Source organism: Centroberyx affinis, unplaced genomic scaffold (assembly GCF_046629955.1).
Source record: "Centroberyx affinis isolate AG114_WGS23_722 - 3 ecotype Tasmania unplaced genomic scaffold, CSIRO-AGI_Caff_v1 ptg006481l_1, whole genome shotgun sequence".
Classification (NCBI taxonomy): Eukaryota; Metazoa; Chordata; class Actinopteri; order Beryciformes; family Berycidae; genus Centroberyx; species Centroberyx affinis.
Genome location: NW_027283285.1, coordinates 34,170 through 50,914, shown reverse-complemented (window position 1 = coordinate 50,914; position 16,745 = coordinate 34,170). Strand labels below are relative to the sequence as shown.

The 16,745-nt window shown below is 41.9% G+C and overlaps 1 protein-coding gene across 1 annotated transcript; it reads left to right on the top strand.

The window, feature by feature from the left end:
• Window positions 1–2,404: 2,404 nt before the first annotated feature.
• LOC139638678 (G protein-coupled receptor kinase 6-like) lies at window positions 2,405–16,228 on the top strand (the record flags this gene model as incomplete). Its single annotated transcript, XM_071512745.1, has 8 exons — window positions 2,405–2,595; window positions 4,974–5,011; window positions 8,665–8,754; window positions 9,628–9,836; window positions 10,295–10,432; window positions 11,952–12,089; window positions 14,380–14,514; window positions 15,784–16,228. Coding segments are annotated over 8 exons (990 nt in total), but the record flags the coding sequence as incomplete, so codon positions are not given.
• Between the last annotated feature and the right edge of the window lie 517 nt (window positions 16,229–16,745).

Here is a 16,745-nt window from a genome sequence, read left to right as displayed (position 1 = left end):
GTTTTTAAAGGTGCTATATAAATAAAGTTATTATTAATATTATTAGTATTATTATTAATAATATCAATATTAATATTAATATTCATATTAATATTCATATTAATATTACAAGGCTCCAAAATCAGCCTCCTGTCAATCACAGATCACCATCTTGATGACATCACCAATTCCATTCTCTTGATTTTATCCTTCGGTGACAGTTGGTTATGCTCACAAATGTTATAATAATAATAGTAATAATACATTTTATTTATATAGCGCTTTCTCAATTACTCAAAGGACTGTGCAGCATAAAAACAGCATTAGAGAACAGCATTAAAAGAAAAAAATTATTAAAAAAAAAATTATATATGCTTCTCTAAAGAGGTCTTGAGTCTTGAGAAGTGTTGATTGAGCCATAAGGTGAAGGTGAATCCTGTTGCTCAGTCAGTTCAGCATGGTAGTATAACACACACACACACACACACACACACACACAAAACACACACACACAAACACACACAGGGTTGTTTGTTTTGTAATCACCTTCTTCTAAAACCACAGAGAAACAAAAATCCCTTTGCTTTCCTATAGCCACAAGATGAATCCCCCAGCAGCCTTTATGACTCGACCTCCATATTGTTCATCACAGTTCACCGTAGCGCCGATCCCCGCGGACGCTGATGGCAGTAACGTTTACAACAGATAGTAATCATCCCGGCTCCTCCCTCATGCCCCGTGGCCCTCGACATTTCATCAAGCATTCCTCTCTCTTTTCTCTCAATGCCTTCTCACCTCCCCCCAACCCCCCGTCCTCTCTTTCGTCTTTCCGTCTTCACCGGCTCCCTCCGATGTCCCCATTAAGCGCCGCGGCGGTGATGCAGTGCCGAAGGTAAATTGAACTATCCCAGATCATTCCAGCTGCCTGTGGCCAGGTAGGGGAAAACGCAGATTCAGTGGGAGTATCAGGAAGGGCAATCTCTGGGTTTGGAAAGGAGAAAATTCCCAGGGAAAACAGATGGCATTCCATACTTCATTAATCACCAGCCAGGCTGACAGCTGGACTAAATTGGAGAGGCAGGGGCCCTGATTCGCTCTCCATCAGTCCTTCATCTGTCCTCATCAGTTCTACTCCCACCTCTCTCCATTCTCTTTCCCGCCTCCCACGCCCACTTTTTCTTCCCTGGACTTCCGCAGCACTTTCCACAGTGCTGTCCACTTCGGAGCGCGCTCGCACACCGGCAGTAAAATAGGCAGTGCGGCCTCCATTATGCAAATATGCAATTATATTTTAAATAGACCAGTGGATTTCCCTGTTTCCCAAAGTGTGTGGGTTGCTCTCTTTTCTGTCTTCTCTCTTTTTCTTCTCTCTCTCTCATTGCTGTGGTGTCTCATTGCAAACAGTGTGGCCAGCACTGTGATGTCTTTTCCCTTGGATTTTCTGTTGATGAAGATTGTAGGCACTGGCAGGGTCCGAAATGACCACCCACCAAGCGCCAAATGCTGGTGAAATTTGTCTTTGGCAGATAAGTAAATAAGCATCACCCGCCGCACTGGCCGATAACTTTCTGAGAAAACTGTATATCGCTTGAATACCTCAGTTATATTCAGTCTTTGGTCTTTGATTGTTCTCAGACTTTGTCCCTGCTGGCCACCTTACACTCTCTGTCTGACCGTGAGCCAATCAAATCCGAGCAACACAATGGCTCTGTATCAAGCAGCCTCCTGATTGGCTGCCTGTTACTCTGGCTCTCCACAAAGCGATAGCATGTGAACTTCGAAAAACTCCAAATCTGCTCTTGTCTCTTTATTCATAGTATTCTGTTGCATCACCACCGGGCCATCTTGCTACACTGCAAAAACTGACAGTTACTTTCAAAGTTATTTTATCTTGTATTCAGACTTATCAAGCTTACTTTAGGATTTTTTTTTGTGAAATCATCTTACCGCACTGGCAGATAATTTTACCCGTTTCAACAAATTTGACTTTTTTTCAGGAGAATGTAACTTGTTTCAGGACATTTATTTAGTAAAAGAGTGAAATTATCTTGGAGAAAGTTGCTTTTCTTCTGATTTTCTTCATTGTTTTATGATGATTTCTTGAACAAAGTCATATTGGCATGAATCAAGTGAAATGATGGGATGATTTGACTAAAAATATCACAAAATAAGCTTGATAGGTCTGGAAATAAGTCAAAATAATAGAGACAGCTTGGCATTTTTTTGCAGTGTAGGGACATAACAGGTGATTATAATCAAATGACAGCCACAGCCAATGAGCTGTGTGTAAGGTAAAGCACCATATTGGTAGGAAATGCATGGGATTACTATGAATTGAATGTTACACACAGCATCTGATTCTACACACAAAAATGCGTATTGATTATCTACCGTATGCCTGAACACTCTATCTCCGTGTTTGCAGGTGAGTTTAGCGTACGCCTACGAGACGAAGGACGCCCTGTGCCTCGTGTTGACCCTGATGAACGGCGGGGACCTGAAGTTCCACATCTACCACATGGGAGACGCGGGGTTCGAGGAGACGAGGGCCGTCTTCTACTCTGCGGAGATCTGCTGCGGCCTGGAGGACCTGCACCGGGAGAGGATCGTCTACAGGTGGGGAGACGCGGGCGGGAGATAAGGAAACCATGAGGACATTAGCTACATCGTTAGTTCAATGCCACTATGATTACACCTGTGTAACCTGGTACAGTGGTATAACTAAAAGAACAAAAGATAAGCTTCAAAAAGCTCAGAACAAACCCAAAATGAAGGTCGTCCTTCATCTCAGTCCAAGAACGCACATTAGCCCAAACCATTTTAAAGAGTTGAATTGGCTCCCTGTTGAAGGTAGAATCCAACAGTTAAAACTTATTATGGTCTATAAGATTTTACAAGGTCTATGTCCAAATTATTTTACCGGGTATTTTCAGTATGTTCGGGACTCTCATGGCCTGAATACGAGGGCTAGTGTATCTAACCTGAAACAACCCAATCTAAAAGCAAAGTAGGGAGAAGTACATTTCTCTACACAGGGGGGGAGGAGTGGAATAAAATCCCAAATGAAATTAAATCTGCCCATTCTCTGAATTGTTTTAAAAAACAACTGAAAAAATGGATGCAGAGTAAGTTAGTATAGTGAAACATCTTTTCTAGGACAGTTCTAAGTTTGGACTGGTTTCTGAACTTGTGTGGTTTTTTTTTATTATTTTCATGATTGTATAATATTGATGTTTTTATTAGGTGTTTTAGTGTAAAAATGGGAAATTAGTAGCATATACATGTCAGTCCCTTTTCCCGCCTGCCTCCTAGCCCAGACCTCAGGACCGCAATGGAAATAAGTCATGTGACTTTATTGCGATATCCTGATGAATTTTAGTACTGTATGTACATTTGTATATTGTATTTTAATTTATCGAATAAAGTCAATCAATCAGTCAATCAGTGGTTAGAGTGGAGAAACGGTGAGGTTTAGAAAACGGATCAGAGGCTGGAATGCTTCTTAGCTTCAGAAGAGTCCTCTAGTAATCATGTAGGAAATAGAGAGATCCAAGGCACTCCAAACATCTGATAAAGAGTCTATTTCGCTAGTCATAATTGTAAGTTAAAGCGGCGCTGGGCAAAGACTTTTATGTAAAAATGCACCTGTCTTATCAGTCTAAATCACAAATTGAGGCTCCAGCAGAGAAGAGCGTCCCATCCCCGCTAACTGAGTTCAAATCAACTTCTGCTGTTGGATATGGTCACTATTGGGAAAGCTAAAACACTAAAATACTGCAAGTGATTATGGGAAATCTAAGAAATTTAGGTCCGAGGAGTGTCCAGTTTACTGACGTCACGTTACATGGATTTCTGGGTAAGGAAGTCCTTCAAACTCTCCTCTGAGAAATTCTAGGTATCTCCTGCTGCCACCATAGTGCAAAGTTGCTGAATGCAGCTTTAAATCAGAATCAGAATCAGAATCAGAAATACTTTATTGATCCCCGAGGGGAAATTGGGTTACATTGCAGCTGCTCACATTGTAGAAGTGAATATATACAAGCGTAGAGAAATTATAAGAAATTATAAGAAAAATAGAAATACAAGAGTAAGAAATATGTAAAATATGTGCATTATACTACAATATATAACAATGAGAATAAAAATAATAATAATAATATAGAAATAAGAATTCTGTACAATATGCATCATACTCCCAATATATACATACACCAGTGTAAATAATTAAATAATTAATAAGTATTGCACAGTTGAATTATTGCAGTTGAATTATTGCACAAAAAAATTGGTATTGCACAGTTAGATATAAGTTATAAGTTATGGGTTATAACTGCTCGTCACCCATCCACCGACTTCTCCAAATTTGGCATTTTGTGTTTTACTTAAATTGTGAAAGTGATAGAAGTGACGACTCAGGAAGTGACAAATCAAAACTTGAGAGCGAAATACGTGCAAAGTTGCATAGTGCAGCTTTAACTATTGGCATGTTGTTTGCACTGATGTGATGTTTTACTTTTGCTGAATAATACAGACTTGGAGATAGATGCTTCCTCCTCAGACCAGGAGGTTAAAAGCTCACAGGATAACAAATTTCTCCCTGTTTTCCTCTCCTCTCCTCTCCTCTCCTCTCCTCTCCTCTCCTCTCCTCCTCCTTTCTTCTCCTCTCCTCCTCTCCTCTCCTCTTTCTCTCCTCTCCACTCCTTCTCTCCTCCTCCTTTCTTCTCCTCTCCTCTCCTCTCCTCTCCTCTCTCTTCCTCTCATCTCCTCTCCTCTCTTCTCCTCTCCTTTCCTCCTCTCCTATTCTCTCTCTTCCTCTCATCTCCTCTCCTCCTCCTCCTCTCCTCTCTCCTTCTCTCCTCTCCTTTCCTCTCTCCCTCCATCTGTCCTCTTCCTCTTTCTCTTGTCTCATCTTCTCTCCTCCCCCTTTCTTCCCCTCTCATTCTCTCTCCTCTCCTCTCTCTCTCTCTCTCTCTCTCTCTCTCTCTCTCTCTCAGGGACCTAAAACCAGAGAACATCCTGCTGGACGATCACGGTGAGTAGCAGCATTAAAGGGAAAGCCCCAACTTTTTAAACAGAAGCCTGTCTGGTCGCCATTAACGGCTAAAGCACCGTCATCAATGGAGAGTAATGGCGATCGGCTGCTGTCTAACAATCAATACATTTCTTTACAGTCTGTCTCGTATCACAGCACCTCTCACTGCTGGGGATCTTTCCCTTACCAGCCTCTTATATTATATATGATACAAGCCGTTTGATGGATGCTTTTATCCAACTTACTGTATCACAAGTGCATACATTGTTAATATGGAAGGCTGCAGGAAGGGGACTGAAACCCGTTTAACTCGTTTACCACAGAGGAAGAAATTCAAGGTGTCGGCTGGTTTTGTTCTGGCTGGCTTTTGTGAGATTTGGCCGTTGGTCATCTTAGGCTGCGTTTACACACACAAGAGTTTTTTGTGTGTGGAAAAAAACACTGCCTTATGGTACGTTTTCACAGGGGCATCATTTCACGTGAGGGATCGCGCTGCTTCCCAGTATTGGACGCTTGATAGGCGTGCTTCCATATCGGTTCCTTTGCTGCACCTGATTGGACGAACGCTGTCACTCGCTGGGCCGTGTGCCCCCAGATTTCAGACTAGAAAAACATTTAAACTTTCTCTTATATTGCGAAAATAGTTCACCAAAATGTGTTTCTGAAAACATTTGAGGCGAGAAATAAGCCATACAGTTGCTGAATCTGTCTTCATTTTGGATTGGGAACAGTTAGTTTAAAAGTTTGTACGCGAGTTTCGGGAGTTTCCAGAGGCGGCAAGTCGCGCTGGACGCCCCTGATTTGCATAAAGTAGCCTACACCTCAATTTTATGCAAATGTGGAGCGGCCAACGTGACGCCCCGTCTCTCAAAACGCGCTACCAGAAAGCTTACATAGAAAATTAATGGGAAGCGTGGAAATGACGGATCCTGTGGAAACGTCTGCAGATAATACAGTGTTGTGCAACAAGCAAAGGTTTACCAGATATTCCCAATACACATCCAGTTATGATCCACACTGCCTCTTTATGATCGGTGTTGCGGTACCAGATACATATATATATATATATATATTTCTCCACCGGCACTTTCTCCATCTTTGTTGTCCTCGTGGGAAACGGCCAGCCTCCTACGTAGCATGAAACCCCGCCTCTCCTTCACCGCGATTGGTTGGCTGAGAAAAAAGAAAAAAAAAAAAAAGAAAAAAGTTGAACACACTGAAAGCGCTGTGCTCTGCCAAAAAAAAGCCATTGGGCACATCGCTTTTTGGAGAGCCTTAAATGTTAAGTAATGAGAACATAGACACCAGAATTATTAGTTTAGCATTTAGAAGTGCAAAGTTCCACATTTTACTGCACTGTTGCTTTCCCTTGGAATTGTTTCTAAAATTCAGAATGTCAGAATGACAACTGAGACTACAGGTGTTGTTTAACTCATGTACATGTACAACAACACAGTTTGAGATCTTCAGACAAAACCCCAAAAAGTTTGCCCAGTATCTGGCAACAGCCTCTCAGTAGAAGCTGTTATTCTGCTGTGAGTCACAAGAGGGAGCCGTGTCTCCAGGAACAGACAGTAAGAACGTCCTCATGGTGCTGAGGTGGTGTTTCATAGTGCTTTAGTTTAGCTGCACAGTGATAAAACTTTAACGATTACAAAAACACATTTACTTTGTGTTCATTTGTGCTGGTGAGATACAAAAAAAAACAGACAAAGGCCCTCCTGGAACCAAATTTCCTCTTGTAGGACAATAAAATATCTATCTATCTATCTATCTATCTATCTATCTATCTATCTATCTATCTATCTATCTATCTTAAAAACATCTCACCTCAAAACCAACCAATAAAACAACAACAAAAAAAATCAAGATGTAGGGCGAAGACACAATTGCAGAACAGGTGGAAAATAATAGAACAACAGTAGAATAGCTGAATAAAGAAGAGGAATCCAAGGTTTTGTTGTCAGAGCCAAAGTTAAAAAGTATTGTATTTGCTACTGTTGATGTTTCTGGATCCTCTGTTGGTGCATTAGACCATAATGCTACAATGCTTATTAACTTTGGCTACAAGAACAAATTGATTGATTTTTTATTTTGATTCTTCTTCCTTTTACTACCTCATATTAGACCAGTCCACCAGCAATAGTCCTAAAATATTGGCATATTGTCAATATTGAAACATTTAATTTCACTTAGCCCATTGCAGCTGCAAATCTGAAATGAAATAGGTGCTGATACCAGATGCAAGAAGTGCAGTAAAATATTTTTGCTCCTAATTTCATCAAGACAAATACTTGTGATTTAATCATGATCACAGTATCTGGCAGAATCGTGAGAAACGTCCTTTCAGCTGTAATCACACCGCTCTGTTTTCCCAGAAATGCATCAAAGCAAACACTAAACTCTCACATTGTCTCCTGGATCAAAGACTTGTTTCACAAATCGCTCTCAACTTTGGCGACCTTTTCCTAAATCACAAGACACCGTGAGAGTCCACTGCAGCTTTGAAGAGCTCCTCCTCCTCCTCATCCTCCTACTCATCCTCTTCCTCTTCCTCTTCCTCCTCCTCCTCCTCCTCATCCTCCTCATCTCCTCCTCATCCTCCTCCTCATCTTCCTCCTCCTCCTACTCATCCTCCTCCTCCTCCTACTCATCCTCCTCCTCCTCCTCCTCCTCCCACTCATCCTCCTCCTCCTTCTCCTCCTACTCATCCTCCTCCTCCTACTCCTCCTCCTCGTGGGAGCTGGGCAGTATGGCTGAAATCAATATCACGATTATCATAAAGATTTTTTTCAATATCAATATATATCATGATATGGTTCATCACATGTTACATTTTCAAATAATATTCCGACCATGCCTCTTCTTTTTTTTTTTTAAGTTTTTAAATAAAATTTGCTTGTTATCATCAATTTAGACAGCAGAATTGTGTCACGCTATCCTAGTTGTAACTGCTGTACATGGCAGGTCATGTGACATTCAGTGAGATATGGAGTGTGTGTGTGTGTGTGTGTGTGTGTGTGTGTGCGTGCATGTTTGTCCTCGCAAAGACGGAGAGATTCAGAATAAAAGCAGGGAGGTTTTGTTGGTCCTCGCTTTGAAAAGGGGGCGTTTTTTTTTCGTTTTTTTTGTGATTTTATTTAGGGATTTTCAGAATAACAGCAATATGACATTAAACAGTAGAAGAAAAAAAGGAAGGGAACCAATCAGACATCAAATCATAATGATGGTATTAATGACAACTATCCCACACAACAATGCGCCCAACTGGAAAGAAAACAGGACTTTTTTAAGAGGTTGGGGATAAAGTGGAACGCAATGAAAGTCACCACAAGTATAATGATAAATACATACTGTGTGTGTGTGTGTGTGTGTGTGTGTGTGTGTGTGTGTGTGTGTGTGTGTGTGTGTGTGTGTGTGTGTGTGTGTGTGTGTGTGTGTGTGTGTGTGTGTGTGTGTGTGTGTGTGTGTGTGTGTGTGTGTGTGTGTGTGTGTGTGTGTGTTAGTTATGAGGAACTGCATAATAATGTTGCTTAAATACAGTATGAAGTTCCTTTTAACAGCAGTGTTGTCTCATTTCACAACTTAAACACTTAATATGTTTTCTGTGTGTGTGTGTGTGTGTGTGTGTGTGTGTGTGTGTGTGTTTTTAGGCCACATCAGGATATCAGACCTGGGTCTAGCAGTCCATGTACCAGAAGGACAGACCATCAAGGGACGGGTGGGGACCGTAGGATACATGGGTAACTGTATTTTTTGTTGTTGTCAGTGTATCTACATGTGTCTTTGTCTCTGTGTGTGTGTGTGTGTGTGTGTCTGTGTGTGTGTCTGTGTGTGTGTCTGTGTGTGTGTCTGTGTGTGTGTGTGTGTGTGTGTGTGTGTGTCTGTGTGTCTGTCTGTGTGTGTGTCTGTGTGTGTCTGTGTGTATGTCTGTGCTATGGGGAAGGAAAAATCTTACTTATTGCCCCTTTAAGCCTTTAGATTCCTCTTTTGGGACAGCGTGTTTCTGAACATTCGAATTGTCTTCAGTAGTGCTGAAACGATTTGTCGATTAATCGATTAGTCGATTGATAGAAAATTAATCGATTATAATTTTGATAATCGATTCATCGTTTTAGTCATTCATCAAGTAAAAATACTAAACATTTGCTGATTACAGCTTCACAAAGGTGAAGATTTGCTGCATTTCATATCGTTATAAATTAAATATTTTTGGGGTTTTTTTGGCAAGTAAGCAAATTTAAGGATCACTTTAAGCTCTGGTAACTTGTGATGTCACAATGTGCATCTAAAAGTGGGAGTATTTGTTGTGTTTGTTGTGTTCTTTTATCTTTCTATTTTACTCGATTTGATTCTTTTAATGCAATATATGAATTTTATCTTTTTCACTTTGTCTCAATGCTTTTAATGTGTTATGTAAAGCACTTTGAATTGCCTTGCCTTGCCTTGCCTTGATGGCCATTTGTCACTATCTTTGACAATATATAGACTAAATGATTAGTTGATTAATGGAAAAAAGAATTGATAGATCAGTCGATAATGAAAGTAATCACTAGTTGCAGCCCTAGTCTTCAGCTCACTCCCTCGCCCCCCCCTCCCTCCCACCTCTCCTCCAGCTCCGGAGGTGGTGAAAAACGAGCGCTACACCTTCAGCCCGGACTGGTGGGCTCTGGGCTGCCTGCTGTATGAGATGATCGAGGGCCAGTCGCCCTTCCAGCAGAGGAAGAAGAAGATCAAGAGGGAGGAGGTGGAGCGGCTGGTCAGGGACGTGGAGGAGGAGTACTCCGCCAAGTTCTCCGAAGACGCCAAGTCCCTCTGCAAAATGGTGGGTGGATGACTGTCTGTCTACCTGTCTGTCTGTCTTTCTGTCTTTCTGTCTTTCTGTCTGTCTGTCTGTCTGTCTGTCTCTCTCTCTCTCTCTCTCTCTCTCTCTTTCCCAGCAAGAATTTGATAAAGTTTTCACAGTATGATATTATGACACAGTGAAAAAAAGTCATATTACATCTGCTTTGGTCAGCTGTCTTGAACTGATCATCCGAAAGATATTCAGGTCCCAGTTTCACAAATCGATGCAGCAGGCAGCCGCTCTGGACGTTGGCTCGACTTTCATTTTGGCTCTGCATTTACACAAGTTTTCAATGTTGGTGCAGTTTCATCTATGTTCACACTTCTTTAAGTTGGATGTGTAGCTGAAAACTGAAAACCATCTATTGCCACTTCCTTTCCTTTATTTTCACTTCCTTTTTGTTTTAACCCTGTATATTACACCCCCCCCCCCCCCAGCTGCTGGCCAAAGACCCCAGTGAGAGGTTGGGCTGCCAAGGGGGCGGAGCTTCGGAGGTCAAGGGTCATCCCATCTTCCGCTCCATCAACTTCAAGCGTCTGGAGGCCGGCATGCTGCAGGCTCCCTTCATCCCTGATGTAAGTCTGCCGGCTCAGCCACTTATCTGTGCTTACCTACCATTAAAAGTATGTAGTCATTGTAGAAACAATGTATTGTTTCATAAGATTGATGGGTATCCCACTGCTATAATTGGAGAGTGGTTTGTGTGTTCGTGTGTCCCACCATGGAGGAGAGGAGAGGAGAGGAGGAGAGGAGACAAGGACAGGACAGGACAGGACAGGAGAGGGGAGAGGAGAGGAGAGGAGAGGAGGAGAGGAGACAAGGACAGGACAGGACAGGAGAGGGGAGAGGAGAGGAGAGGAGAGGAGGAGAGGAGACAAGGACAGGACAGGACAGGAGAGGGGCGAGGAGAGGAGAGGAGAGGAGAGGAGGAGAGGAGACAAGGAGAGGAGAGGACAGGAGGAGAAGAGACAAGGAGAGGAGAGGAGACAAGGAGAGGAGAGGAGAGGAGACAAGGACAGGACAGGAGAGGGGAGGGGAGAGGAGGCAAGGAGAGGAGAGGACAGGAGGAGAGGAGACAAGGACAGGACAGGAGAGGAGAGAGGAGAGGAGACAAGGAGAGGAGGAGAGGAGACAAGGAGAGGAAAGGAGAGGAGACGAGGAGAGGAGAGGAGGAAAGGAGAGGAGAGGAGACAAGGAGGTGAGAGGAGACAAGGAGAGGAGAGGAGGAGGTTATACATTCTAGTCATTATTGATATCAAATCTAAACTTGAGTCATCATCATCAACCTTTAAGACACATTGCTGATGATGTAGTAGTTGCTGATCTTTGGTGCCAGGTGATGATGTCACCATCTGCTGTACTGTAGAAGGTGACATCACCTGGTACCAAAGATCAGCCAATAGCAGATGGCCATTTCAGCAGCATGCTTTTTACCTTTAGATGTCAGGCTCTACACAGATTGGGTTTGGGGTTTAGTTCCTCATTAAGCACAGGATGGAATATCAGCTTCATTTACACATGACATCAGCCTCAGAAAATATAAATCTGTGAAAATACACAGGGTGAAATACTGGAGTGTTTTTCTGCCCAATATCTCCATTGACTTCCACAGTAAAAATAGACTGGAAAAACCCAGTGACGCCATTCCCATGATCTTCATGGATCTTTCATGGAAACTCATAATGTGCTTTGCTTTCATGCCATGATTTTGTGCGAGTAGTTGTTGATTTTTTTTTTTAATTTCAAACAATGGATGTCTCAGTTTGGAAGGAAACTTCATGTAACTGGATACTTCTCATCCCCCTCTTCCATATCTCCCTCCTCCGTTTGCTCTAATCTACTTTTTGTCTGAGGCTTTTCAGAAAAAAACACTCTTCTACCTCGCTTTAATTATTACTTATTTTATTTTATTGACACTTTTACTGACATGATCACTCCAAAGTCACAGAAACACTTTGTCCCATCTGCGATCCTTGACCTCACTTCTTCCCCCGGTCCCTCTGGCCGCAGAGCCTCAGCTAAATGCCTGAAATGTAAAAAATAAAATGTGTGTGTGTGTGTGTGTGTCTGTGTGTGTGTGTGTGTGTCCCGCAGCCCCAGGCCATCTACTGTAAGGACGTGCTGGACATCGAGCAGTTCTCCACGGTGAAAGGTGTGGAGCTGGAGCCGAAGGACGAGTCCTTCTACTGCAAAGTGTCCACAGGCTGCGTGTCCATCCCCTGGCAGAACGAGGCGAGAGGCCACACACACACACACACACACACACATACACACACACACACACACACACACACATATCGCTCTCCAGGGGTCAGGGGTCAATTCAGGAACTCACCAATTCCAAATCAGCTGAGGAATTGGAATTGGATTTTGGAAACAGAATTGGAGTTGAATTGGAATTTCTGGAGGTTTAATTTAATTCAGTGAAATTCAATGAAATTCCATGTTTTTTTTTGGTTTTTTTCTCACCACATATCTGAGATTACACATAGTGTTATACAGTATATTATCAATACTGAATATCATAAAATGTTAAAGGGACCTTTCTGGTGGTATTTGATGCAGAACATGTAATGGTAGATAGATAGATAGATAGATAGATAGATAGATAGACAGGGGAAATTCAGGTGTCCAGTAGCTCACACAGTCTGTATTAACATATAACTATAGATTAGAGACAGTACACAATAAAGGACGGTAATGCAGCATGCACAGGGTTAAAAAACAAAATTACTTAAAAGCAAAAAGTCATATAAATAAATAGATGAATAAAAGGTGCCAATAAAAAGTACCACATAGTAACGGTAACATACATTATGACACTCCAGGAACTGAACTGGAGTTTACCATGCATTCTCAGTTCAGTTCATGAATGGCTCCAAACCCTGTCACTCACACACATATGAAGGGGTTTCATTCCAAAATGCTACATATTTTGAAAAAAAAAAAAGTTCTACATGAAGTTTCTCAGTCAATATTTCAAATACACAAATGATTCCATGTTAAAAAAACAAAAACATAACTAATTCATAAGCAAAGGTCTTAAGGTGGCTCATAACTTAGATATGAATCTCTAATTTTCATGCCAGCAGCCATTTTGTGAGACTAGACATTATTTTCTTCAGTGCTGGGTATTTTGGAGTCAAACTCTTCGTACACACACACACACACACACACACACACTCTCTCTCTCTCTCTCACACACACACACACACACACACACACATACAAACCAGTAGTGATGGAAAGATGCACACGTGCTTCCATTAATCCATCCAGTCCATTATGCTCGCCCCTGCTCACAGACTAAAATCCATCATCACACATACACACAAACTCAGACACACACACACACACACACACACACACAGACATACAGTGTAGATAGATTACACTCATCTACTACTGTTTTCATCTCTCTCTATTTCCCCAGCCTCTCTCTCTCGCTCTCTTTTTATTCCTCCTGGTTATTCCACTAATATAACAAACGACCACAGACTTGTTTGTTTTTGCCCGGCGGGAATTATTTTATAGTTCCACAGCAAGGAATCATAAACCCCCTCTCTTGTTTACGAGGTCTACAAGATTAGGATCCATAAAGCATTGTAAAGTCGGGGCGATGTGCTTTTGTTTCACTAACAGTATCAAAGTCCAGCTTGAATATACAGTGGAAGCTGATATGGAGGCACAGGTAGACAGAGGGGCGTCATGACAACGTGTGATGGATGGTAACGACCGTCTGTTATTAGGGATTTAACTAGGGATGGACAGTAAATCAATATTATCAGTTATAGTCTTTCAGTGGAATAATGTGATGATATGATAATATCGTGACACACAATTCTGGATAAAGGATAAAGGATAAATCAATAAATAAATAAATATATTAATATGAAAATAAAGTCCTAGATTCAACACTAAACCCTGTTTGGAGACGACACGGACTTGAACCCGAGATTCTCTGGTTTAGTGTCTCTAACCGCCCGAAAATAAAGTAAATACTGCAGTACACACACACTCACACACACACACACACACACACACACACACACTGTCATGCTCAGCGTAGTTGACGCAAACACACTGTTGAAATTGCTCTCTGTAATGTATTTGTAAAATGATCTCCATCTCTCTCATGCATGCACACACACACACACACACTCTCACCATGGTAACCACTTTCCCTAATGTGCGTGATGCAAAAAATGATGCCTCTCTCCTCTCTGTCTCTCTCTGTTTCCCTCTCTGTCTATCGCTGTGTCTCACTTTCTTTCCCTCACACACACACACACACACACACACACACACACACACACACACACACACACACACACACACACACACACAAAGACACACACATTGTGGTGATGTACATGAAAATATAGTGTTTGAGTTGTGTTGTAAAACAATATTGCTGTGAAAAGGAACAATATTTAAGCCCAACGTTGCTCTGCAGTACACACACTCTAACTCTCTCTCTCTCTCTCTCTCTCCCTCTCTCTCTCTCTCTCTCTCTCTGCAGATGATCGAGTCAGAGTGTTTTGTGGAGCTGAATGTGTTCCATCAGGACGGGACGGTTCCCCCGGACCTGGACTGGAGGGGCCAGCCGTCTCCTCCGCCCAAACAAGGCCTGCTGCAGCGGCTGTTCGGCCGACAGGTTGGCAGACACCCAGTCATCACCACACACACACCGTTACAGGGAGGGTTAGGGTGTGTGTTCGCACCGAGCATGTTTGGAGCCGTTTATTCAAACTCCTTTAGTTGGGTGCGTTCGTCCAGGTGAGAGCGATGACATCTGATCTCTGGTGGCACCAAATAACGACACCGAGAGTCTCAGTGCTCTAACAGGAGAACTGCGGTGCGGTTCGTTAGGAGTGAGAATGTAATCCAAACCCAGTGCAGGAAACAACCCCAGAACACAAGGGATTATGGGTAGAAGGAGACGGGATGTTGACATCTGAGAGCCGAGCAGTTCCTCATGCTTGGAAAGCAACAAAATTCTGAAAAGTCTGGACTGATGCTCATATTCAGCTATTTCTTCATGTGATCTTACCTGGTTTGAACACCACAGAAGAAGAGACAGACAAGTCCCTCATGTGTCGTTAAGTTACACACACTGGATTTTGGACTTGGTTTTGTTTTGTCATCTGTAATTTGACATCTCCAAATTACAGATGATAAAATCCTCTAAAAGGACATTTTTACCTGCAAATGTCTTACAATAGCTAATAAATTCAACAATAGTATTCAATGATAGTTTTAATTTCATGCTAGCAATCATTTTGTAGGAGTAGAGTCATATTTTCTTTTATGGTGGATCCGATGTTGAAGAATGAAACTCATCAGGGCAGGCAAGTTTATTTCATACACAAAGGCAGCTCAAAGTGCTTTACACAAGATATACAAGACATTAGATAAGAAATACAGGATAAAAAAAAACAAATATAATAAAGTGTATAAGAAGAGAGAATACATACAGAATTAAAATGCATAAAGAGAGAGTAAAGGCAAGGCAAGGCAGCTTTATTTGTATAGCACATTTCATACACTGAGGCAAGTGCTTTACAGTGTAATAAAAAATACAGTAAAGGTAAAAACATTTACAATTAAAAAGTGCAAAAGTACAGACAAGAAATCCACAAGATAAAAGACTTAAAAAGTAAACTAGTGCAGTTCAAATCAAGTGAAATAGAAAGATAAAAGAAAAGACAGTGCAAGAGGATTAGAAAAGTGAAAAGTGCATTAAAATCACATTTAAAAGAAAATTAAAAAAAAGATATAAATAAATAAATATTACAGTGCAGATGAGTGTAAAGATCAAGTCGCATAGGCAGTGCAGAATATAGAAGTTTTGAGCCTGGTTTTAAAAGAGGTCAAAGTTCACCCACTCAGTGTCTGACTCCCTGCTCTCTGCCTCCCTCTGCAGGAATGCTGTGGGAACTGCAGCGACAGCGACGAGGAGCCCACCAGGCTGTGACACACACACACACACACACACACACACACAGGATCTCATTTGTTTACAACTTTTGCACATTTGTATTTTTAAGATAGTACTATATCTAAATGTCGGAATGTATATTTTCTGCATAGCCATAATGTTTAATGTTATTTAAAATGTGCGAAAAACAACGGCTGAGACTGTCGACGCGTTCCGAACAGAGAACAGATTACTTTTTTTTTTTTTTAAACTTTATTTATCCAGGGAAGAGTTTGCATTCATTCACATTCATCCACAGTCACACACACATTCACACCCACTGGAACAGTCGGGGGGGGGGGATAAGTGCCTTGCTCAGTGGCACTGCGGCGGTGGCTGCTGGGGGAGGAGTGAGCGCTCTTCACTCTCTTCACTCTCTTCACTCTCTTCACTCTCTTCACCCGCTCACATCTTCCCAGTCACTTCAGGCTGCTGCAGGCCGCCTCCCTCCAGAATGTGATTCCTCCCTCCATCCTGCCAGCCTCACTCGCCTCTGTTTTTTATTTTTTCTCAGTTTTGTTTCTCCTCTATTTCATTCTTTTAAAAGTGTGAAGCTGTGGTGGAAAGTAACAGAGTTGAAATGGCAGTGCCAGAGCCATGAAGTTGTATACCTCCACAGACATTTTTTATATTTTCTTTGTTATGGATTTCAAGAGACAATCTGTTCAGTGTTTCAGTACGGCTGCAGTTAACACTTGTCGGTTCAATGCCGTTTTTTAAGATTTGACTCATAAAGATTTGGTTAGATCACACTGCTGTGCGTCCGAACTTCACCTTCAAACATTGTCTGTGTGTTTTACAGAAGCCCTGAGAAGCAAGAGAGGAAAAATAGTGGTTCTTTTTGGCTGTGATCACATAGGATGCGTTTTTTTTTATGTGCCAGCACCTTTTATTCAGTAATTTTCAGT